The 24,763-nt window shown below is 42.3% G+C and overlaps 1 protein-coding gene across 1 annotated transcript in view; it reads left to right on the plus strand.

Moving 5' to 3' along the window:
• Positions 1–24,763, plus strand: part of PRKCE (protein kinase C epsilon) — a 340,355-nt gene that overhangs the window by 305,863 nt on the left and 9,729 nt on the right. The window contains exon 14 of the mRNA XM_075863215.1: positions 10,053–10,199. Within this exon, the coding sequence (XP_075719330.1) occupies positions 10,053–10,199 (147 nt within the window). The remainder of the gene's footprint in view (positions 1–10,052; positions 10,200–24,763) is intronic.

Consider the following 24,763-nt stretch of genomic DNA (forward strand, 5'->3'; position numbering starts at 1 on the left):
CACACAGCCCCCCCTGTAAAGAGCCACACTGCCCCCCCCTTGTAAAGAGCGCCACACAGCCCCCCTTGTAAAGAGCGTCACACAGCACCCCTTGTAAAGAGCCCCACACAGCACCCCCTTGTAAAGAGCGCCACACGCAGCCCCCCTTGAAAATAGCACAACACAGCCCCCCCTTGAAAATATCACCACCGCCCCCCCTTGAAAATAGCAACACTGCCCACCCCCTTGAAAATAGCACCACACAGCCCCCCACCGTGAAAATAGCACCACACAGCCCCCCGCCTTAAAAATAGCACCACAGAGCCCCCACCTTGAAAAAAACACCACACTGCAAACAGAGCGGAGAGCGTTAGTGGTAGCCTACCGCTCTGCCTGAAATTATTTACCGTTGGGAGGAGCCGAGGAGGTCAGGTCATGCAGTGGCGGCGTTGCACTTCTGACTAGGATCGGTGACGGCGGGCCCAGGAGTGGACCAGTCCAGTCACCTGACCTGAGTCACCTGACCTCATGTCGCTGACGTGAGGTCAGGTGACAGGTCAGATGACTGGCACCGACCACTCCCGGCACCGACCTCACTTGCCTGTGGCCAGCCTGCATAATTTCAGATTCTGCAGAAGTCAAGCGGAATCTGAAAATATGCCCGGCCGCGGCCACTCTTCCTTTGCACTACGCATGTACATATTGGCGCATGCGCAGTTCAAAGTTCCGGGAAAATAAGGAAAATCCCCGGCGGTGCTTTTTTCTGCCAGACACTACGAACGGCAGAAAAAAAACACCTATTGTTGCGGACTGTCCGTAAATTTACGGACGGTCGGTAACCCTGAGATGGGGTCTGATTTAATTTTGGGAACTGGTCTGGATTTCTAATAAATTTGGGGGTCTGTTCTGGGGTCTGAATTAATTTTGGGGTCTGAGAGCGAAACCGACAGACAATAATGATCTGTTTGCGAGCTAATGTTGCCTTTAAAAAAGTAACAATTATGGTAAGCCCCCGCCAGAGTTTTTGCCCAGGGGCATCCACCATCCATAATCCAGTCCTGCTCCTGCCTCTCCGTGGTCTCTTAGGAAGTAGTCAATAACTGCCTGGAGACTATATTAGTCAGAAAGCACATGCCCTCTGCTGCACTGTCTATATCAGGGGTCTCAAACTCGGCTGGGTAAGTGGGCCACATATAGAAAAAATGGGAAGTTGACGGGCCGCATTACTTTCAAATTTGATACAATACAAAATTATTGTTAATCAATTAGTTATTTGAACTACTATAACACTATATTACTATAATAATAATAATAATAATAATAATAATAATAATAATAATAATAATAATAATAATACTACATTACTATAATAATACAGCTAGGTTTAAAATTTTAGATATTTCTCCACGTGCTTATTTCAACAATCCAGTTTTCGGCTGGGTTCACACGACCTATTTTCAGACGTAAACGAGGCGTATTATGCCTCGTTTTACGTCTGAAAATAGGGCTACAATACGTCGGCAAACATCTGCCCATTCATTTGAATGGGTTTGCCGATGTACTGTGCCGACGACCTGTCATTTACGCGTCGTCGTTTGACAGCTGTCAAACGACGACGCGTAAAATGACTGCCTCGGCAAAGAAGTGCAGGACACTTCTTTGCAACGTAATTTGAGCCATTCTTCATTGAAGTCAATGAAGAGCAGCTCAAGATTTATGAGCGTCAAAGACGCCTCGCATAATGCGAGGAGGAGCTTTTACGTCTGAAACGACGCAGCTCTTTTCTCCTGAAAACAGTCTGTCTTTTCAGACGTAAAAGACAGTTCTCGTGTGCACATACCCTTACAGTTTAAGTGTCGCTAAATGCAGTCCGGAGGCTCAGTTAGCAGCGTTTGGCAGACACACATGTCAAGATTGGGCAGCCCCTTTTTAGATAGTGCCACAGTGCCCTCGGTGGATGCTGCCACAGTGCCCTCTGTAGATGCTGCCGCAGTGCCCTCTGTGGATGCTGCCGCAGTGCCCTCTGTGGATGCTGCCACAGTGCCCTCTGTAGAGGCTGCCACAGTGCCCTCTGTAGATGCTGCCACAGTGCCCTCTGTAGATGCTGCCACAGTGCCCTCTGTAGATGCTGCCACAGAGTCCTCTGTAGATGCTGCCACAGTGTCCTTTGTAGATAATGCCACAGTGCCCTCTGTAGATAATGCAACACACCCCTAGATAATGCCACAGTGTCCTCTGTACATACTGCCGCAGTGCCCTCTGTGGATGCTGCCACATTGCCCTCTGTGGATGCTGCCGCAGTGCCCTCCATGGATGCTGCCGCAGTGCCCTCCGTGGATGCTGCCGCAGTGCCCTCCGTGGATGCTGCCGCAGTGCCCTCTGTGGATGCTGCCGCAGTCCCCTCTGTGGATGCTGCCGCACTGCCCACTGTGTATGCTGCCTCAGTGCCATCTGTAGATGCTGCCACAGTGCCCTCTGTAGATGCTGCCACAGTGCCCTCTGTAGATGCTGCCACAGTGCCCTCTGTAGATGCTGCCACAGTGCCCTCTGTAGATGCTGCCACAGTGCCCTCTGTAGATGCTGCCACAGTGCCCACGGTTGATGCTGCCACAGTGCCCATGGTTGATGCTGCCACAGTGCCCTCCGTAGATGCTGCCACAGTGCCCTCCGTAGATGCTACCACAGTGCCCTCCGCAGATGCTGCCACAGTGCCCTCCGCAGATGCTGCCACAGTGCCCTCCGCAGATGCTGCCACAGTGCCCTCCGCAGATGCTGCCACAGTGCCCTCTGCAGATGCTGCCACAGTGCCCTCCGCGGATGCTGCCACAGTGCCCTTCACAGATGCTGCCACAGTGCCCTCCGCAGATGCTGCCACAGTGATGTCAGGGGCTTGCCCAGAGCTGGAGTCCCGGAGCAGAGCCGCTTCTAGCACTCTGCCTGGGATTCCAGCTCTGCTCCTGACATCACTGTCCATATATGGACAGAGATGTCAGGGGCAACCCCAGAGCTGGAGACCCGGGCAGAGCGCTAGTAAGCTCTTCCTGTGACTCCAGCTGTTCTCCTGACATCACTGGGACTCCTGCTCTAGGGAAGCCCCTGACATCACTGTCGATGTATGAAGAGCGATGTCAGAGGCTTCCCCAGAGTTCCAGAGCAGAACTTATACTAGCGCTCTGCCCAGGACTCCGGCTCTGGGGGAGCCCAAGACATTGTGTGTCCAAACATGGACACCGATGTCAGGGAATTCGACAGAGTCCCGGAGCAGAGCTGATACTAGCGCTCTGCCCAGGTGCCCTCGTCTGGGGAAGATCCTGACATACTGTCCATATATGGAGTGATGTCAGGGAATTCCGCATAGTCCCGGAGCAGAGCCGATACTAGCGTTCTGCCCGGGACTGCGCTCTGGGGAAGACCCTGACACACTGTCCATATATGGACAGCGATGTCATGGAATTCCACAGAGTCCCGGAGCAGAGCCTATACTAGCGCTCTGCACGGGACTCCGGCTCTGGAGAAGCCCCAGACATCGTGTGTCCAAACATGGACACCGATGTCAGGGAATTCCACAGAGTCCCGGACAGAGCTGACACTTGGGCTCTGCCCAGGACTCCGGCTCTCGGGAAGCCCCAGACATCGCTGTTCGTATCTGGACAGCGATGTCAGGGAATTCCAGAGTCTCGGAGTACAGTCGATACTAGCGGCTCTGTGTCCCGCGGGCCGCAGGTGACAGCCCCAGGGGCCGCATGCAGGCCGCGTGCTTGAGACCCCTGGTCTATATAGACTGCAGTACCGGGGTCTGTGCCTTTGAAAAAAATTATAATCACAGTATTTCTCTTCTACATATTAATAAAACTAAAATTAAATACATTACACATTGCCTTGAAAGCCAAACTCCACATCAGTAACTGCATGCACATAATATTATTAGCACTACGTAATTGTAGCATCTGAGTTTATTTATCTTCTTTCAGCCCCCCTCCCCCAGTGTAATATGTATGCAGGTTGTGGTATATGAATTTGCCTCATTTGAAGACGTGAAGCCAAACTGTTCAATTACATGGTACCAGAGGCGTAGCTAGATTCTCCTTCACCCGGGGTAAAGATTTAGTTTGGCACCCCCCCCCCCCCCCAAAACTCTTTCCCGACATCTCCTTCCCACTCACCATGTTTGCTTTCCCTACCAATCAATGAGGGGTAACTTTTTTTTTTTCACTTTTTTTTAATGTAACTGAAGCAAAAAGCCATTTGTACATTTTACAAGCAATATAGTTCTATGTGCGGTCCTTGTTTCGCGGATCCGTGATATGCAGCCGTCTAAATGGCAACGGATGTGTGCTTGAGGCCTTAGGCCTCATGCCCACTTTAGTTTTTTTCGTCAGGGTTCTGTCCGTTGTTTGAACTGACACATTCATTTCAATGGGGCCATGGAAACTTCCGTTGTTTTAACTGAACTGTGCGGCCGTTCCCTCAAAAATAGGGCAGGTCCTACTCCTGCCCGTTTTTGACAGAACAGCCTCGGCCTTTGCATTGATTTGGTCCGGAAGCCATCCATGTGCGGTCCGTAATCACAACAGGAACGCTAAGGCCTCATGCACACGACCGTAGTGTTTTTCTGATCCGCAAATTCCAGGACCGTGTTCCGTGAAATGTCCTCCGCAGTTCATCCGTATGTAATCCGCAGCTCATCCGTATGTAATCCGCAAAATGCGGATAAAAAAAAAAAGCCTAGGTAAAACAGGATGACGACAGAACTCATTCCCGGTAGTCGCCTAGCAACACTTCCGCAAATCCGCAAACTGCGGTTGACACACGGAGGTGTACCCGCATTTTCCACGGGCCCATTGACTTCTATGGGCATGTCCGCATCGAATTTGCGGGCCGTAATAAGACATGTCCTGAGTTTCTGCGGCACGGATTTGCGGACATGCGGAGACCAGTGAAAACACGGATAGTGTGTATGGGCCCATAGAAATGAATGGGTCCGCAATTCTCCCGTGGATTTGCGGGGGAATTGCGGACGCAAAAACACGTTCGTGTGCATGGGGCCTAAGTCAGCAGCTGCAGACTGCCTGACAGTGCAGGTGGCACAGTTAGCAGTGTATTAGAGATAAGAGCCAGTGGATCGTAGCAGTTAAAATTATAAGTATAGCCCCCCCAACATGTTTAGTTGTCAACACAACGTCCTCAGGGGATAACAACGTGCCCCACCTGTCCCCCCTAGATACGCCCTTGCATGGTACCCTGCTACAGGCAGTTCTGCAATTCCCACTTAGCTAATTATTGAAAACAGCAAAGTTTCCTTTCTTTGGCTTACAAAGTTGTAACTAATAGCAGTTCTGCTAGTTTCTGGGAAGGGAGGAGCATATGAGGAACCTTTTTGGGGCGTGGCCCATATGGTACGCTGCTATTGGGCCCTGTGTTGTGTATATACGCCCCATAGTATAACATTTTTAAAAATAAGAACCAAAAGCATTTGCCAAATGCCACTCACACTGACAGACAGATTTTGTGACATCAATTAGTAATTAAAGTTAAGAAATTATTCATCTCCAGTTTCCAGATATTCATATAGGGCCCCAATACCTCGAAAATGAAATGTTTGTCACACAAATAAATATGACCTGCTAATAAAAGAACAAGGTGTGGACAGAATAACATAGTAATGATGCACGGAACATGTAAACAGGAGGATTAATTCTAGATTTAAAGCCATTGAATATTTAGGACTCCTGGGGTTTGGAGTTAAGTCAAAACACAATGTAATCTTTAGGCTTTGGGGCTTGTGAAATTTCAGGTCTCTTTAACGGGAAAATATAAAGTCATTTTTATTTTAAGCATTTCATTCTCATTACCTGAACTAGAGAAAAGTTCACATTATATTTGACCATATGAATATATTGTATAATAGTATTACTATAGTTTACAGTAAACCATAAGAATACATAATATATATTGTGATACAGAATTGTATGTGTTTATATATTTATTATAGATGATTTCCAGGTAATAATGCATATGTGAACATGTATGAAAAGTAATGCAGAGGGTCCTTTTTCCTAATTAAAGTGGGTCCAGTCAATTAGTTTGTGCCTCTCACTCACTTTCATACAAAAGGTCCAGAAATTTGCAGTGTTTCTAGTATAAACAAAATACCTTTTTCATAATTTTTTACTTTTATGTCTCCCCCGTGGTGCTGCTGCTAATCTGTGCTGCTGGGGGTCGGGCTTTTGAGTAGAATCAGTCTCCTTTTCCCTCTGTCAGCTGCCTAGTCCCTTTTTGCTTCTGCTGCAGAAAGAGTTTGCTCAGCTATACTAAAATGCTACTGCAGAGGCTCTGCTCCTTCCCTGACAAGCAAGGCAGAAAGCCATTTCTATTGGCTGCTCTGCAGTGAACAGAGAATCCCTATGCAGTGACCTGGCTATGAGCAGAGTGGCTGACCATGCATGTCCACCATCATTCAGCTCATTAGGCAAATGTGCTCATTGCTATACACTTTGAACACCAGGTGGTGCCATACTATGTAGGTAAAGGTCATAACTCTTCACTGGACTGTGTGTTTAAGAGCGTATAAATGGCAAACCTTGTTCAATTTTTAGGATACCTTGACATCTATAGCTAGGGTGGGTCCTCACCAGTGTCCCTCAACCTGAGACAGCTGGTGGCTGTCAGAGCATGCTGGGAGTTGTAGTTTTGCAACAGCTGGAGAGCCACAGGTTGGAGAAAACTGGTCTACACACTACAATTTCTTTGGGCCCATGACCTGTAGCAGCTCACAACAATAAATTGCTGTCATCATGATTAAAATAAATCTAATGTGTTAAAAATTTGTCTCATCACGCAGATCCTATGCGAACCGAGCAATTGTCCATAACAACCAATTAGATATCACGTCTCAGAAGGTCCTTTGAAAATTAAAGTAGCAACCTGATTGGTTGCTATGGGCAACTGCACCATTTTTCCCTCCTACTAGTTTTGATAAATCTCCCCTATGTGTGTAGAATCGCATGCAATCACCATAATAATCAGAACATAAGTCACGTTTTTACAGAATTATTGCATGTAAACCAATGGTGCAATTGAAGATGTCACAGAAAGGTGCACATGACCGTATAAAATCTCCGTAATTGCGGACCCGCCCGGTTCTATTGGCCGTTTTCTAAATCGCTACATATAGGTGTCCGTGCCGTAGAACCGTGCCGGGAATTATGGAGCTCGTCCTACTTTTAATTTTTTACGGGCCGTGCTCCCATACTTTGTATAGGAGCATGGCCCGAAAATGCGGCCGGCCGTGCCCGCAATCGCGGGCCATGTTTACGGGCACGGTCGTGTGCATGAGGCCTTAAGTACTAATCAGGTTTAGGAATTTGGTCACGTTTCCTCAGACATTAAATAATTTAATTAAAAGATAATTCACTCGTACAATTCCACATCTATAATGCCTAGAAATTCATTGTCTCCCACTTATTAATAGCCGTGGAGCTGGTCGCTCTGTGATCCAAGTCACATACCCAGTAATGTTGTTGTGTTCTACAGGAAAGGCAGCGGAAGCTCGAAGGCGTCTGTGCAGTTTACTGGAGAATGCTAACAAGGGATTAGACTTGGAACACTTGATTTCCTTACATTGTGCTAGCAGACACTGGTTAGACTTACTTTAGCCAGAAGCAAGTCATTTAAGGCGGAATTTTTACAATGTAAAATTGCATTGGGTGCAAAGAATTGCTAACTGCCAGCTCCTGTATATATCCATTAGCCCTTTCGCCTTTTTTCTGTTATATCAGTATTAACCCTTCTGCATTGGGCCTACAATGATATAGGAAAATAAGGGGCTAAAGGCTTCTAGAGTCTATTGAAAAATTACAGATTTGTAAGTAATCAGTAAAATATCTTATGTCTCGACCATTATTTTAGTGAACAGCATGTTATAAGCCTAAAGGGTTATTAACACTATAGTAAGGTATGGTATATCACTAGCAGATGCCATTACTTACTGATCTACGGGGACCCCCACTGACCCTTAGAATGAAGGGGCCACAGCGCTAGTTACCGATTTTCTCTGCACAGTGTTGTTCCCGACCATCCGCTGTGCAGAGAACTAAAACATTGCTCCATTTATTCTCCGGATTGGCAAGGGATCTAGATGTTGGAGCCCCACTAATCATAATATCATCGCTTATCCTAAGGACATGCCATAATATAATATGGGAATATCCCTTTAATAAAAAGTTAAAGGGGTTTTCCCAGAATTATCACCCATCTACAGGATAGGTAATACATTTCTGATCGCTGGGGGCCCCATCGCTGGGACTCTTACCAATCGTGAGAATTTTGAATGGCACTACGGTCGAGCATGTGTCCGCCACTCCCTTGACTTTCTATGAGAATGATGGCTGATTCTGTCATTCCCATAGACATTAAATAGAGCGGTAGCACGCATGGTCGATTGGCTCTCCATTCAATGTCCTCCTCACTGCGGTTGAGCAGTGAGGAGTAACGGGAAGTTTGGGACCCCCATTCTCACGAATAGTGGGGCCCCAGTAGTGGTGACCCCAGCGATCAGAAAATGTATGTTTCTGGGAAAATCCTATCTTTGTTTATTTTGTACTGGCCTGTCCTGTGTTCACATGTCTTTGCAGCTCCTGCTGGTTCAGTGTCTGTACTGAGCATATTCTGCTGATTTGCCTTCTATTAGACGTACAATAAGCAAAATAATATAGCAAAACAAAAATAAAAAAATTGCCTTCTACATTATTGTGTTACGGTTTGTAAGAAGGTTGATTTTACGTCGCCTTTTGTTGTAACAGCATTGTTGGCAGCTCGTACCCGTAATAGACTCTGATATAGAATTGTTTTCCCTTTCTTTACGGTTTTTGTGGTGTAGGGCTGCCACGTCAGGATAGTACGTCAGCAAAAAATGGGAGCCCTGCTTCACGAGAGTTGTCATCAGTTTTCGGGATATAGGAATTTCCTCTGGAGTAAGGAAGTTGTGTTTAGCAAAATCTTGAAGTTACATCAGCACAATGCCACTGCCAAGCTTTACTCTTTTTGTAAAGAGACATTTTCTATTTTTGTTGTTTTAAAATTTGTTGTCAATGCGTTTTATAAATATTTAAAATATCAGTCTTAATTCTGCCATGGAATTCATGAATAATACCACAACGCTATACCCAGATAATACTATCCACCTGCAATGCCACCACAGGGAAATAAGTATTACAACTTGTTTAAAAAAATTCATAGGTTTTCCATGTAAAGTACAAACATGTTGGGTCCTCACGTGATGCCCTTTGTATCCATTCTCTATTTTAGGTAATATATAGGGAACCCAAATGAGGGACTCCTTTCTATAAACTCAGAATAGTTTGTTTAAAAATGGATTCTCTAAACCAAGCAAGCCTTTTAAATAAAACCACCATACAATGCCCATCTAATGCTAGCATACAATGTATAAATAAGACCGCCATACCATGCTCATGTAATGCTATGATATCATTCCTAATACTGTCATACAATGAACACGTAACATTACTATACAATGGTCAGAAGTGTTATATAGATCCAAAATAATACCACCATATAGTGTCCATATAATACCACAGCCGGAGCCATGATGTAGATTTATAACAAGCTTCTATGGAGGAAGTATAGAGTGGTTTGTGCGTGGTGGGGACGGCTCCTAAATAGGGCCAGCCCTAGGAAAATCAACCTTTTTGCCCATACTGTAATCGAACCCTGGTGGTTCTCAATGAGCTAAGTGAGTGAAAGTCTCACTCATGATCATTACATTATTTCACATATCTATTTTATAATCTTCCGTTATATTAGCCGCTGCTTGTACGCTTAGTGCGAATACCAGAATATGTCTGTGAACGTGGACTAGATATATGCAGTGTGCCAGTAGACTGTGCTATATGGATGTGCATGAATAGGTATACACTTCTGTATGGCTCAGAGAAGGAATTTGTTATTCGGTCATGTATAAAGTATCTGTAGCCGGATTGTTCGCTGATATCCTAGAGTTAAACGTAAAAATCCAGTATATAGCGACTAATGATTCAAATGTTTTCTTTCCATAGTTTATGACGAAGAATCCAAACAAGAGGCTTGGATGTGTGCCGTCCCAGGGTCTAGAAGAAGCCATTAAACAGCATCCGTTCTTCAAAGAAATTGACTGGGTACATCTAGAGCAGAGGAAAATAAAACCGCCATTTAAACCACGAATTGTAAGTAGACGTAAAACGGTCTGTAATAGACACTGTGGATGTTATGTGCGGTGTGAACTTTTACTCCAGTGCACATTACTGAGGAGGTAGCGCTGTACCATGTCACTGCTGCTGACAAATGCAACTTTTATATTTCTACATTTACGAAAAACCGTGCAAAGGAGTGAATCTATAGTAAAAGTGACAGGAAATTGTCCTAAGACATTATTCATGAGGACAGAGGACCGATTTTATAGTAATGGTATGCCTGATCACCATATTGATAATGGTATGGTAATCCTAAGAGGAGACTTTGTATAGGTATCTACTAGAGTGAATGCGGGCTGTCATGTGGACATTTCTGCTTCAGTATATGAGTGCCCTCTCCTTGTTTGCTAATTTAAGTAGGTATGGAAGGCCCTTAGGCATGACTGTGCGAGTAATATACATAAGTCTGATAGATATAAAGGGAAGGGAGGGAAGGGAAGTGTCTACAGTATGTATAGAAGGAAAGTTGTCAGCAGGTGCTGACGTGACTAAGAAACTCCAATACATAATTCAACAAATGGCTGACGGTGGTTGCAACTTCCTCTGCCCAGTCACAGTAGGAAGAGCAGCTCTGGAAAACAAACTGCTGCTCTTTGAAAACTAGCGTCATGGCTTCTGTTTATACAATGGACCCAATTGACTTATAATGCGGTCCATCATTTTGAATAGTGCTGCATTGACCCCAAATATTGGTCGGAGGAGCAGGAAACCAGCAGCTAGGACATCTACCGAAGGGAAGAAAAATGTTTTAACATTGTGCACACATGACCACCTCTCCACCGAATCAGACGGAGTTATTGAAACCTGTGAATACCCCTGTCAATCATCTCCAGGACCATCTTCACAGCCCCCACCAGTATGGTCTTCAAAAGTATCTTGTGTATTTGTCCTAAAATTCTAAGATATTTTGAGATTGTCCGTAACGGGATCCATGACCTCCATAGACCAACATATCAGAATATAAAAACATGTTTTGCGATGTCCTCCTGTGACCGCTACAAGACAACAAGAAGCTTCTCCATGGCAATGTCTTGTTTTGTTGCCGTAAGCGACATGTTTCGACTCCTGAAGTGGCCGTTAATTTACTATTATTCTTATTGTGATGATATAATCAGAAGTACTCGACACATGATGTAATATTCCTATTATTGTACCCTTAATCCTCTTGATATTCTACACTCTTCTGCACTGTTGTTCATAAATGAGAACAGCCCGAAGCATGCCAGTTTCGGGTTGGCACTGCCAGGGATTGTTTTGGCAAAATGCCGTGGATATGATTAATGCTTCTTTTAATTGCCTTTTGCATTTGACAGATTTTAAAATGATTGGACTCTACTAGGTAATTAGTTATAAAGCGAACTTCATATAAAGTCATACAGTACCAGAACCTTCCATCTAAAATCTGTATTCTGACAAGTCATATAGACCAGTCAAAATATATCTTCAATTAGGGTCCATGAGCATAGCCCCCTACCAATACCATGAAACAATGGTTTGTAGAATTCCATTACAATGAAGTACTTAATAAAGGGGTTGTCCTTTCTTTTAGATGGGTCCCCTGATGATAAACTGATAATAGGGTGTTCCGCTGCTGGGACCACCAGCGATCAGTTGCAACCAATGTAGCTAATATTCAGTATTCCTGCAGCGCCACCACAGGGAAAATGAAACATTACATGGTGCCTATAAAGCCAATGGCCTTTCCATGTACTGAATCTAGTCAATGCCTTTAGCAGTTGGAGCCTTCTGATAATAACCTATTTCCTATCAATCCAATGACAGCCTACCAGCTCCCTTATACAGGGCCATGGCACCAGAGATATAACATTTCCCACAACTCTTGTAGTTATTAGAATGGTCCTGAAGCTGAAAGTATAAGGTGAGGGATATCTTGGCATCTTTGTTGCAGCCTTGCTATGCCTATGGGTAGAATGAACAAAATGCGTAATCTCATAATTTCACCAGTTTACAATGCTACCAGATTAACGGGACTGTCCACTACAGTTTCAGGTCATTCCTAGTCATATCAATAGTAGACTTACCACCCTACAAAAATAAACTAGATAAAGAGTACTGACATATTCATACCTGGAGTCTTTTATTGAGAAAAGTAAGAACAAACAAGTTTTTAGAATCCAAGTACACCAGGGGCAGAAAGTTAGCTGTGGGTTTCAACCTCAACAAAACATGCTACACAGGGCACCAATTAATTTTTTATTTTTTTTAAAAAAACTGTAAAATTCTTCACTGATTGATTTTTTCATATATCTTTAAAGTGGTCAGAGTTTTGTCTTTCTGATACAGAGCTCCAAAGCCTCTGCATATTCATTGCTTTAAAATAAATTATTTTGAATGCCTCCAGCCACCACTAGGGGGAACACAGGAGCTTACTGCATACTGTTATACATTGAACTCAATAATAACACAGTGTGCAGTAAACTCCTAAGCTCCCTCTAGTGGCAGCCGCAGGCAGTCAGGATGGTTTATTTTAAACCTATGAATATGCAGGGGCTTTGGAGCACTGTATCAGAAAAAAAAATAACAATCAGCACATAACTTTGAATCTAAAACCTAAAAACATTAAGATAAAAGGTGGCAATTCACTTTAATGACTGTGTGTTGGATAGTGAAGAGTTTGGCTAACAGAACTGCAACAGTAAGTCGGTTTCGTGGTCCATTACCTTTATATATACAGGTATGTGAATTATGACATTATCCTGTAAGTGTGTTAAGTCTTCAAATCCATGAAATACTTAAGAAAGCTTATTCTGTATAATTCTGCTAATAAAAATAATATAACACCTTCTTGGAAATATGCAATTCAGATAGAACATTTCATCTAGGACTTGATGTACATGGCAAGCCTGTTTATACATGTTTGCATTGCTCGAACTATACACCTGCATTACCTGCTGTGTTATCATGTGCCATGCCCAGTTGGGCAGGTTTTTTATGCCTGGCACAGAAAGCTTATCTTTTGCAAACATCTATACAAAGTTTTAACTTTACAAAATTCTACATGTGCATTGTACTTAAGATGTTTTATACAGTTATCTATGAAATAGACATAAAGTAGTTATCTGATGTATTAACTGTAAAGAACCAGAAGCCACCACCAAGTTACAAGCTTTGCTTTGAAAGGTGTTGGTGAAGGACATTCTATGGTGCAGAATAAAGAGGTAGTTTGAGATTAGAAAGAAGTGTCTGATTTGTTTTCCAAAAACAGTGCCACTGTTGCCAATGAACTATGTCCAATATTGAAGTTCAGCCCCATTCACTTGATTTGGACTGAGCTGCAATACCAGACACAGCCCTTGGACAGGAGTGGCGCTATTTCAATGGGGGGGTGTAGATATTTTTTTTTTCCAGGCAAGCCACAGAAATATATCGGAAACTAACACACAGTGCGGGATCTGTTGCGCCGCAGATGCCACTGGCACCAAATTTACACCAAATTGACTTATAACGAAGTCCATTATGGCGTTCCAACATGGTGCCTGTCGTTTTGACCCATGCAGCTCTATTCTTCCTGTCATATCTGACAAAATATGCGACAGAAAGCAAGCCTCTGACGAAGATGTGAAAAGAGCCTAAGAGCCCCGGAATAGCTGTTCTTTTTTAAGACTTTGTGTAGCATAAGTCCATTATTATAATTTTTTCTTCATTTTAGATTTGTGCACCTGTTTTGCTTCTGTTGAGATAAATTATAAGATGTGCATGTCACTAAGGGAAAGCCATCAAAAGTGATCAATCTTGCAGTTGATGGATCTTTTTTACAGACAGAAGTGCAGTGATCTTTTGTGATCAAGCCTCCATCTACAAGAAACAACCATGCCACCAAGACCCTATAGATCAATGCAATCTCCCATCAGACTTCTCATGTGATTTATTTTATTTTTCTCTGTCCTACCTTTTGTTTTGGGTTTTTCGAGCTGTAAGTGGTAGGCAAAGCTTCTTTTGTTTAAAGATCCACTTAGTTTGATTTACTTTCCCCTCTTCATTGATTCATGGGTTACTTAAAAGGAACTTGTCATGTGATAGATGCAGTCCAATCTGCAGCCAACATATCATACAGCAGGAGAAACTGAGCAAATCGATATATAAGTTTCAACTGATATTTTACTAAAATAATTCCTTGCTTATTCTGAGCTTAAGAGTCCAGTGGGTGGTCTTACTCTGTGATTGACAGCCTTCTCTGTGTAAGTGTGCATACAGAAAAAACTGTTAATCACTGAGTAGGACCGCCCACTGGACTCCTAAGCCCAGAATCAGCACGGATCGATTAAAGGCTATGTAAACCATATGAATGTGATTTTTTTATTTTTATAAAAAGGTCAATCAGTGTGTTTGGTGCAACTTTATAATTAGCTGTTATTAAAAATTATTTTTACTTTTTGAGATACAGCTACTTTGTATTCTGCATACAGAGCAGCTGTATCTTACGCTAAACCCTGTGTCCGTCACGTCCGCGGGACTGACGTGTTCAGTGAAAGCGGGTCCGGCGTGTCTCTGACACGCAGGATCGAGCTACTATCGTTCACATCTAAATTCACAACTTAGATGTGAAAGATTACAGGTGGATCCTGCATGTCAGAGACACGCAGGACCAGCTGTCACTAAACCCGTCAGGTCCGCGGGACTGATAGATTCAGGTCTTAGCGAACGATACAGCTACTCTGTATACAGGATAAAGAGCAGCTGTATCTCAAAAAGTAAAAATATTTTTTCATAAAAACGAAATATAAAGTTGCACCAATCACACTGATTGACATTTTTATTTAAAAAAAAATCCCTTTCAAAGATTTACATAGCCTTTAAGTCCTAAATCTTTTCACGCAAAGTTAGTGATGTCGCTATTTAGTTGTAAGTTTAAATACAAAATTCTCATGTTGGTTAAAACCAGGAAAAGGTTTCATCTTCCACTGACCAGAGTCAACTATTGTAGGCCATCCAGAAGCGTCATCATCTCATCTGGCGGTATGATGTGAAAATCACTAAACTGCTGACAGCTAATCTAATGAGCGTTAATTGGAATAACACATTGAGGCAGAGAATGTACATCACATGTCATCTACGTCTAGACCCAACAGTACTTATAGCCTGTAAGCAATGTGAAGACAAATCTGGGTCATCCTCAATTTTTGTGGCAATGAGAGATGTGTTGTAACTGCCTCCAAACCTCTGTATATTGGCACCAAGTCTTCACACTATACAAAACAAGACTCTTCATGTATCCTCAGAAAGTGATTGCTGAGAATTATTCTAAACATCCGACGATGGCACATGATGAAACAGGATGAATACATAAACTATTTCATGTAGATATTAGAAATTAGTGATACAACATTCCTGAACCAATTTGATAGAAGATACAAAGTTTGTGCTGTGAATTGCGCCATGTTTTACAACAATGCCCCTGAATTTAGGAAGAAGGTGACAGCATCCACCTAGGTGTAGAAATATATCAAAAAATGTATTTATTCCAGCATGACAAAAAAAAATCTGTTTCAACTCACGCAGTGGTCTTTTTCAAGCCCCTGTTACATGCACCTGTCCTTACTAACATAAGAGACCAGGTCACTTCCTCCCACAAAATGAACACATTCATCTTCTGCTGCTGTCATAATTCCCATGACCTGATTAGCTACAAAGTTTTCTGTTCCCACCTACTTAAACTACACTGACTGTAGATGCAACCTTGTCTCCACTAACATAATACTTGATTAAATAGGTAATAAGAGTATCAGCACTTAAAGGCGTTGTCCAGGGTTTGAAAAACATGGCTGCTTTCTTACAGGAACAGCGCCACACCTGTCCACGGGTTTTGTTGGAATTGCAGTTCAGCCCCATTCCTTTCAATGGATCTGAGCTGTAATAGCAAGCACAAATTGTGGACAGGTGTGGCATTGTTGCTGGACGAAAGCAGCCATGATCTAGCTACTATTCACTAACAAGTCACTGCCCCCATCAGAATCTGCACATTCTTCTTCTGCTGAAGTTATTCTTACAATCTTATAGCTACAGGGTGTTTATCTATTAAAAATATCCCAAACCTGAGGGTGGTTGAAGATTTAATCCAAAATTTCAGACTTTTACTAGATGTTCTTGCAGAGAACTGGCAGCCCCAACATCCATAATATAGTCTGGGGCACAGTTTGCTACCATGGTCATCTGTCACTAGGAGGATAGTTGCCCTTGAAGAGGATCTGTCACTAGGTCATAAAAGTTAAACTCGTGTACTCACCTGAATAGAGGTGTCTCGCTGATATCAGCGCTGTTTTATTTTTTCCTGGACACCCCCCCCCCGTTCCAGAGATTTGGGCCCACTGTTGTGTTGGCTCCCCCTATGCTAATTTGCTGTAGTTAGCCAATGGGGCGTGAACAACCCCCAAACTTCCTCGTGCTGATTGGTCAGTATCAGAGGAAGGGAAGCTAGCTCCACCCGATCGGCTAACTACAGCAAATAAGCATATAGGGAGCCAACACAACAGCCATATCTATGGAACGGAGGTTCAGGGGAAAAAAACAGTGTTGGAATCAGGGAAACAGCGCTATTAAGATCAGTTAACCAGTTCAACTTATATGACCTAGTGACAGGTCCTCTTTAAATTAGGGTTCTACAAGATGCTCCAGTGCAAGACTACTCAATCTTTTTCTACTTGGCCCCTTCCAGCCAGCTCATGGTGATGCCTGAACCCCATCAGTGGTCACAGTCCATGACAAAATAAAAAAAACAATCTCAATTATTTTCTATTTGTCACCAGAACCTAGTATAACATTAAAATAAGAATGAAAAGAGTCTGCTGGAGGTTCCCCACCAATGAGGACCACCTAACAGTTTGAGAACTCCAATATTCTCACCACATGGCCCATTAATGTGTAGATTCAGTGGTGAACATCTAGCATGCACCCCAAGGACAAGGTACATAAAGTTTCTTACTAAGGTTCTTGTCTGATCAGAAGCACCTACAGGACTGATACCTCATAGACCTGTTCATATCATGCGTCAACGGTGGAGGAAAAGTGAACCTTCTTAGTTCTTCAGATTGTTTTGTCTCTTCTATCTCTGGTCGAAGTGAGATAAGTTGGACCCCATTTGGATCCACACAGAGAGCTGTTGTCATGTCTACCCTCCAACATGGCCCGTCCATTTGTCTGTGAGGAGTATGATACAACTGTGCATGTCAGTCTGTTCTTTTAGAACTGTCCCAGGAGTCTGACTGCAAATATTTTCCCACATAACAATACATCTCTCCCAAGATACAGAAATAAGTCTTAATTGTCGTCATGTGGAAGATTAGACAGTTTTGGATTTCTGTTGTTTAATAAGAATAAAAAGTGTAGTCGAGTAGAAGATTCCTTTCCAGTTTAAGAAAATATGGGCACTTTGATGTGGTTTTGATAATTCAAACCAACTTTGTGCATTTATCACTATATTATTCCTCAATAGTTTAAAGGAAACTTGTCGTGTTGAGCCGGTTGTCCGGCTGTGGGCAGCATGTTATAGAGCAGGAGGAATGGAGCAGTTTGATACATAGTTTTGTAAGAAAAAACACAGCATAACTTATATTTTAATGCTCATTTTGGGTTTAAGAGTCCAGTGGGCGGCCCTACTCAGTAATTGCCAGCTATTTCTGTGCACACATGCAGGGAAGGCTGTCGGTCAGTAGCACCGCCCACTGGACTCCTAAGCCTGGAATGAGCATAGATTTAAGTGAATAAACTATAAGTCATACTGCGTCTTTTTTCACAAAACTATATATCAATCTGCTCAGCTCCTCCTGCTCAATAGTATTCTAACTCCAGATCTATTTCCTATAAAGGAAATCTCCACCTTTGGGTGATTTACTCAACAGATCTTTGCTCTACAGAGCAGCTAGTATGTCCACAACTATTGTTATTCTTCATCTCCTATGGACCAAAGACTATTACTTGTGTAACACGTAGTAATGGTCATAAGCTTCAGCACTGGATGTAGTCTGGCTTCCCCTGCCCAATATTTTAGTCAAAATGGGAAGAGGGTGTTGACCGGCTCGGAAACGTAAGCAGGGTACCAGATGTCTCCAGAGATTCTGCTCAATAAATAATCAAACTGTAGATTGGAGATTTTGTGATTTTTGGGGTAAATTACATTTAAAGGGGTTGTATGTATTTTAGTAAATAATATTTAAAGTAGACGGCTTCATCTTATTTTTAGGTTCTTTTAGGCTATGTTCACACAGAGTATTTTGCAGGAGGAATATCTGCCTCAAAATTCTGTTTGGAAGTTTGAGGCAGATTTTCCTCTCCCTGCACGCCGATTTTCGCGCCGTTTTTCACCCGCGGCCATTGAGCGCCGCGGGCATAAAACACCGCGAAATACGCTTTCTCTGCCTCCCATTGAAGTCAATGGGAGGTCAGAGGCGGAAACGCCCGAAGATAGGGCATGTCGCTTCTTTTTCCCGCGAGGCAGTTTTACTGCTCGCGGGAAAAAGACGCCGACGCCTCCCATTGAAATCAATGGGAGGCGTTTTCGGCCGTTTTTGCAGAGTTTTGCGACGCGGTTTCCGCGTCAAAAAACTCGGCAAAATACTCCGTGTGAACATAGCCTTACTGTGTGTTTGTGTGTATCTTGTGCTAGTGTTTGAGAGATCAATGCACACAACATTGTTAGACTCTGTTCACATTACTATCATGGCTTCCACTGATACAGGAGCCATGACAGCTATGATAGATCCGCTATGACTGATCCTATTGAAGTATAATAGGGTCTGTGTGGTGTCCTCTGGGGTTCCGTTTTTTTTTATGGCAACAATAGCGTAGCAGACTGCGATATTATTGTCGATGAAAATCATCGTTTTTACAATACACTTGTGAAATTCTTGTACAGTGCTGAAGACTTTATGCAGTAATCTCCCAGCACAGGACCGTGGCATAATCCTTATACTCCTGGACAATGCCTTCAAGACATAGCCCAATGGTGTAATACTATGCTGAAATGATAAGAATACTCACTGTTTAAAGATTTAGTGGGTCGCAATAAGGCTTTATTTACACGAACGAGTGTAAACGTGGACGTGAAAAATGGCAGTTTTTCTAAGGCCGATTTGCACCCATGCGGGACCCGTTTTCACGGATCCTTCATAGACTTGAGTCAATTGAGGGATCCGTGAAAACTGTCAAAAATAGGAAATGACCTATTTTTTCACGGGCCCTTCACACAGTCCGTTAAAACCACGGCCATGTGAATAGCCCCATAGAAATACATGCAGCCGTGTGACGCCTATTAAAAAAACGTCCGTCACACTGACGAAATTTACATTCGCCTGAATAAGGCCTAAAACTTTTTTCTTATTTAAAAGAGAATTTAAGGCATTCGTTATTTTATGTGGAAATTACCTTTTCTGGTTGTCACAACGGATCACGATCAGACCAGACAGCTTTATTTAATGATATCTATAAATACAAAGATTCATTCTGTAAGTCCGGTGGCTCAAAACGGATCATTCCAATCCTTCTAGATATGAGTCTGTGATTGTTAACATCTTATACTTGTACGAGTGGGAATTATGGGAATTTCCACCTGAGTCTAGAGATGCTCCCTTATAACTGAAACATACAGGTTGTATTCTGGGTTCGTATAGTTAATCTCTTTAATAATACGCCATAGATGTGCTCATAAATGTTTCTGCTCACGACCATAGATTTAGTCCGTAATTACGGACAGTAATTTCCAGTCCGTAATTACAGGCCCATTAATTTCTATGGCCGACGGACACCTTCCGGAATACTTACGGGAAGGTGTCCGTTCCATTAAAAGGCTTCGCAAAAGACATGGCTCCCATACTTTATATGGCTGTCTGTTGCCGTCAAAGACTGCGATTACGGCACAGTCGTGTGCATGGGGCCTAAGGCCATGTTCACACGGCATATATTCAGGTGTATTTTGGAGCCTGAAACGCTGATATTATGCTAAAAAATACACTTGAAATATGCTTGCAAACAGATTCCCATTAATTTCAATAGGAAAAAAACGATATGTAGTTCATTTGTAGTTCGTATTTTTACGCTGCCTCGTAAAAATATGCTTAGTGACGTCACTTCTTGAGCCATTTTACAAGCAAATTTTTACCATTTCCCATTGACACTTCAAAAAATGGTTCGAAAATACGCCTCAAAATACGCTTTAAAAATATTTGTAGAAAAATTAAAAAGCTTTAAAAATCAGCTCCAGAAACGCCTGGTATTTTTCAGCCTGAACATATGGTGTGTGAACATAGTTTTAGGGCTCATGCACACGGCCGTATTACAGCTTTGTTCTTTTTCTGTTGGATTCTTATATATATATATTTGTTTATTTATTTAACAGTCCACATTCTTTTATTATAAAAGCACTCTTTTTTTTTTTCACTTACTTGGGAGTGCTGCCTACTTTGTGTATTTATATATATATTATGGCTTGCTCCATTGGATGTCGTATTTACGGAGGTTTTCTCCCCACACAGTCTTCGTGCACTTCATACAGGCGGCTCTCTGTTGAGAGTTTTATCCCTTTGTGTAAGCAGTATTCAACTGTTAGAGCAGGAGTTTGTGCAGCTTTTTCTACTGTAACTGAGGACAGGAAGTCACAGCCATAGTCAGCCATTATTGAGGTTATGTAGCGCAGTATTTTAGTCACAAAGCCACCCAGCTTATATACAAGCCTACACAAACATTTCCCTGCAGTCCCCTGGCAGATATATACTTTGATATATACCGGGGTTAGTAATTTACCATCTGACCTGATGACCTCAATTACAAAAGTTCTGGTGCTGATTTTGGCCACTTTTAGTTCAGGGCTACAGCTAGACTATTTGTAGCGCTACTGATGGATTGTATACAACTTAATATACTCATTTACATGCAGCTGTAGCTCAATGGTTAGAATCGAACTGTAGTCCTGGCCATGGGCCTTATTCAAACAAATGTTGAAAAAAAATGTGAACGGCCGTCACACGGCTGCATAAAAATCAATGTTTTTCTCTAGGGCTATTCACACTTTAAAGGGCTATTCACAGCCCTTTAAAAAAAATAGGATATGTCCTATTTTTGCCTCTTTTCACGGATCCCTCAATAGACTATGAAGGATCCGTGAAAAAGGGTCCCGCACAGATGCAAATCAGCCGTGGCAAAATTAAATTTTTCACGGCCGTTTTGACACACGTTCAGGTGAATTAGGGTATGTGCACACGAGAAGTGGCTTTTACGTCTGAAAAGACAGACTGTTTTCAGGAGAAAACAGCTGCGTCGTTTCAGACGTAAATGCTCCTCCTCGCATTTTGCGAGGCGTCTTTGACGCTCGTATATCTTGAGCTGCTCTTCATTGACTTCAATGAAGAACGGCTCAATATACGTTGCGAAGAAGTGTCCTGCACTTCTTTGACGAGGCAGTCATTTTACGCGTCGTCGCTTGACAGCTGTCAAACGACGACGCGTAAATGACAGGTCGTCTGCACAGTACGTCGGCAAACCCATTCAAATGAATGGGCAGATGTTTGCCGACGTCTTGTAGCCCTATTTTCAGACGTAAAACGAGGCATAATACGCCTCGTTTACGTCTGAAAATAGGTCGTGTGAACCCAGCCTAAGGCTGTGTTGGTAAATGAGCCCTAACACCAGGTGAGGACGTTCATCTTAGATGCAGGCGGCTTATGTTGAAATATCATTGTGTCTGTTTGCACGGCGCTGTCATTTATCATGGACCTCGTCTGCATGTTATTAATATTGCTGTATTTTCAGCTGGTCCTACATGAAATGTAGTTGTAAATAACATGAAATATTCATCATCCAAGTTCCATGAGGAACAGCTGAATATTGTTGTGTGTGTGCTCAGCCTTAGTACCTATTCGCACTGTGCGTATTGATATGTCAGTAACTTTTTTCTGCGCTCTGGATATTCTTATACTAAATGCTTTCTGTAATATATCCATTTTATATTACTTGCCATACTCAAAAAAATATTTGGAAAAAGCCTAGCGTGATATTTTGGTTCCATTGGCCGTTCCTATTCTTTACGTGTCTTATAGTTTCTCTTAATATTTTCTCTAGACTTGACTTTGTGGGTAGATTCACTTCCCTTATTCAGCACACAAACTAACAACGGGACTGAGATGTTTACACTTAGATGATTTATTACACTATAGATTGTGTGTGTCCAATGTGACTGGTTAAATAACACCCAGCATACGGTGCAAACACAGTGAGGGAAATATATTGAGACTGGCGTGTCAAACGCCAGATTTAAACTAATGTATGTCGGCGGGGAATCACCAATTATATTAAGAGGTACACACCTCTTAACATATTTGGCACATCTATGGCTCTCTGTGCACCAGAAAAGTTAATCTATGCCTGCTATCAGCTTGCGTAGATTTGCGCCATAATTTACACCAATTTCTGGCATAAATTATGATAATCTGTCATTCCAGCAGAGGCCCCGCCCCTTCAGCTAAGACCCACCCTTTTATTGTCTATTTTGGAAAGTATCAAGAAAAGTAAAAAGTCGCAAATTTAAGCGCAAAATCTGCGACTGTTTTACACCAGAAAGCTGGAGTAAATCTCTTGATTTATTCCCCCCAGTAAGGCTCTACGACAGTGATATATATATATATATATATATATATATATATATATATATATATATATATATATTATCCACAGAAGCTTTGTGTGATACAAGCAATGTAGAGGGGCTGTCAGTTTTGGACAATCCCTTTTGGTTAGAAGAGTCCCCTAGAAATAGGATATAATATCCCTCTTTTGGGACACCCAGCAATCAACTGAAATCTGTAGGGAATCTTGCATTAATCCCTCTGAACTGCCCCCACTGGGGAAAACAAGTATTACATGATGCCATTTGAAATCAATGGACCTTCACTGGGTCCTCCAGGGATAGAGATGCTTGAAGGACCCAAAACAAGGACTCCACTGTATTAACTCAGAGTTCACTGATAGAGTATTTAAAAATGGGTTTTCTAAACCAAACAAAACAAAGGCCAGTACATTTAAAAGGTGATGTCTACTGCAACATGTTAAATCCTAACAATAATGTCCATATGCCCTGATTTCTACAAATACACAACTTTCTTAAGGTGGATAAAGGTTGAGCTCCTTCTTCTCATACTCCTAGTATCCCTGTGATTAGGAGAACACGTCAGATAGTTGTTCATGTTTGGCCATTGAACCTTCGTATGACAAGTGAATGATGCATTTTTCAGTACTTGCCTATAGTCAAGGAATCTGTTCTTAGGGACCTATATAAGTATCCAGTCCATAAGGACAATACATGTATCAACATATCAGGACTGGAAACTCTATATTTAAGTCAGACCTGCGTGGTGTTCTCTTATTTAACCCTTACGTTAATACTCCTGGAGATCCGTTTAATTTAGTGTGACTAGAGAGCCAATCAAATCAATGTATTTGATATAGAATCATCAGAGAGTGTTGAATAACATCAGATATATAAAGTGGTATATTCTGTACATACGTGTAAGTTTAATGAAAACGTAAAAAAAAAAATAATAAAAAACAAGAAAAATAATAGTCTCACCACAGGGGGCACCGTTGAGCTTTTCACTGATAATAGTGTCGTTAAATGGATCACATTCATTTCCCTTCTCAAGTCCTGCCGTAAATACAAAGTACAATGTTCTACTGAAGATCTTATAGCGTTTTCTTGAGATGCCCACCCTGATGCAGGTGAACACATTGCTTGGAGCATTTAGTGCCGGCATCCAGCTTCATGCATTTGTCACCCGGCCACTCAATGCATGAAAGGTAGAGAGCAATCTGGTCACCAAGGCTGATTTATTTTTTTTAGTTGCCAGGTTTTGTCTAATCCATATGTAGAAGTATATTAGGAAATATCTATAGGGCGGTTTATTTGGTGGAGCTCTGTTGCGGAGTCTGATGCTACTTTTCATAAACATGTTATTTTTCGCCTTTATGAAATGACTGTGGAAGGGAAAGAGACTCGAGGGAAAAGTGAGGAAGTTTCTCTTCTATACATGAAAATACAATAATATATAGAAAAGATTTTGCAGATGTTGTGAAGTAAATAGACACATGCTGTAAAATTCGAGAATATTCTGCTAGAGCTCCACAATCTTCTTGTTCCCTTTACACAGTTACATGAATACATTTTTTTCTGCCTGCGGGCACCACTAGGGGGAGCGTGTGAGCTCACTGCATACAGATTTATTATTAAGTTCAATGAGAGCTGTAGGAATCCATCTTCAGTAAGGGTATGTTCACATGCACAAGTAAAAACGGCTGAAAAAGAGATGAACAGCCTCTGATTTTCAGCCGTTTTTGAAGCTGAAAACGTTTTGTGAGGCGTTTTTCCTAGACGTTCTTGGAGCTTTTTTTCTATTGACAATATGAAAAACAGCTCCTAAAACGGCTCAAGAAATGACATACTCCTTTTTCCGGGGAATTTTTTATGCGCCGTTTTTTAAAACAGCGGCGTAAAAAAACGCCCTGTCTGAAAATAATGCAGTTTTTCCCATTGATATCAA

This window comes from Rhinoderma darwinii, chromosome 4 (genome assembly GCF_050947455.1).
Source record: "Rhinoderma darwinii isolate aRhiDar2 chromosome 4, aRhiDar2.hap1, whole genome shotgun sequence".
NCBI lineage: Eukaryota > Metazoa > Chordata > Amphibia > Anura > Rhinodermatidae > Rhinoderma > Rhinoderma darwinii.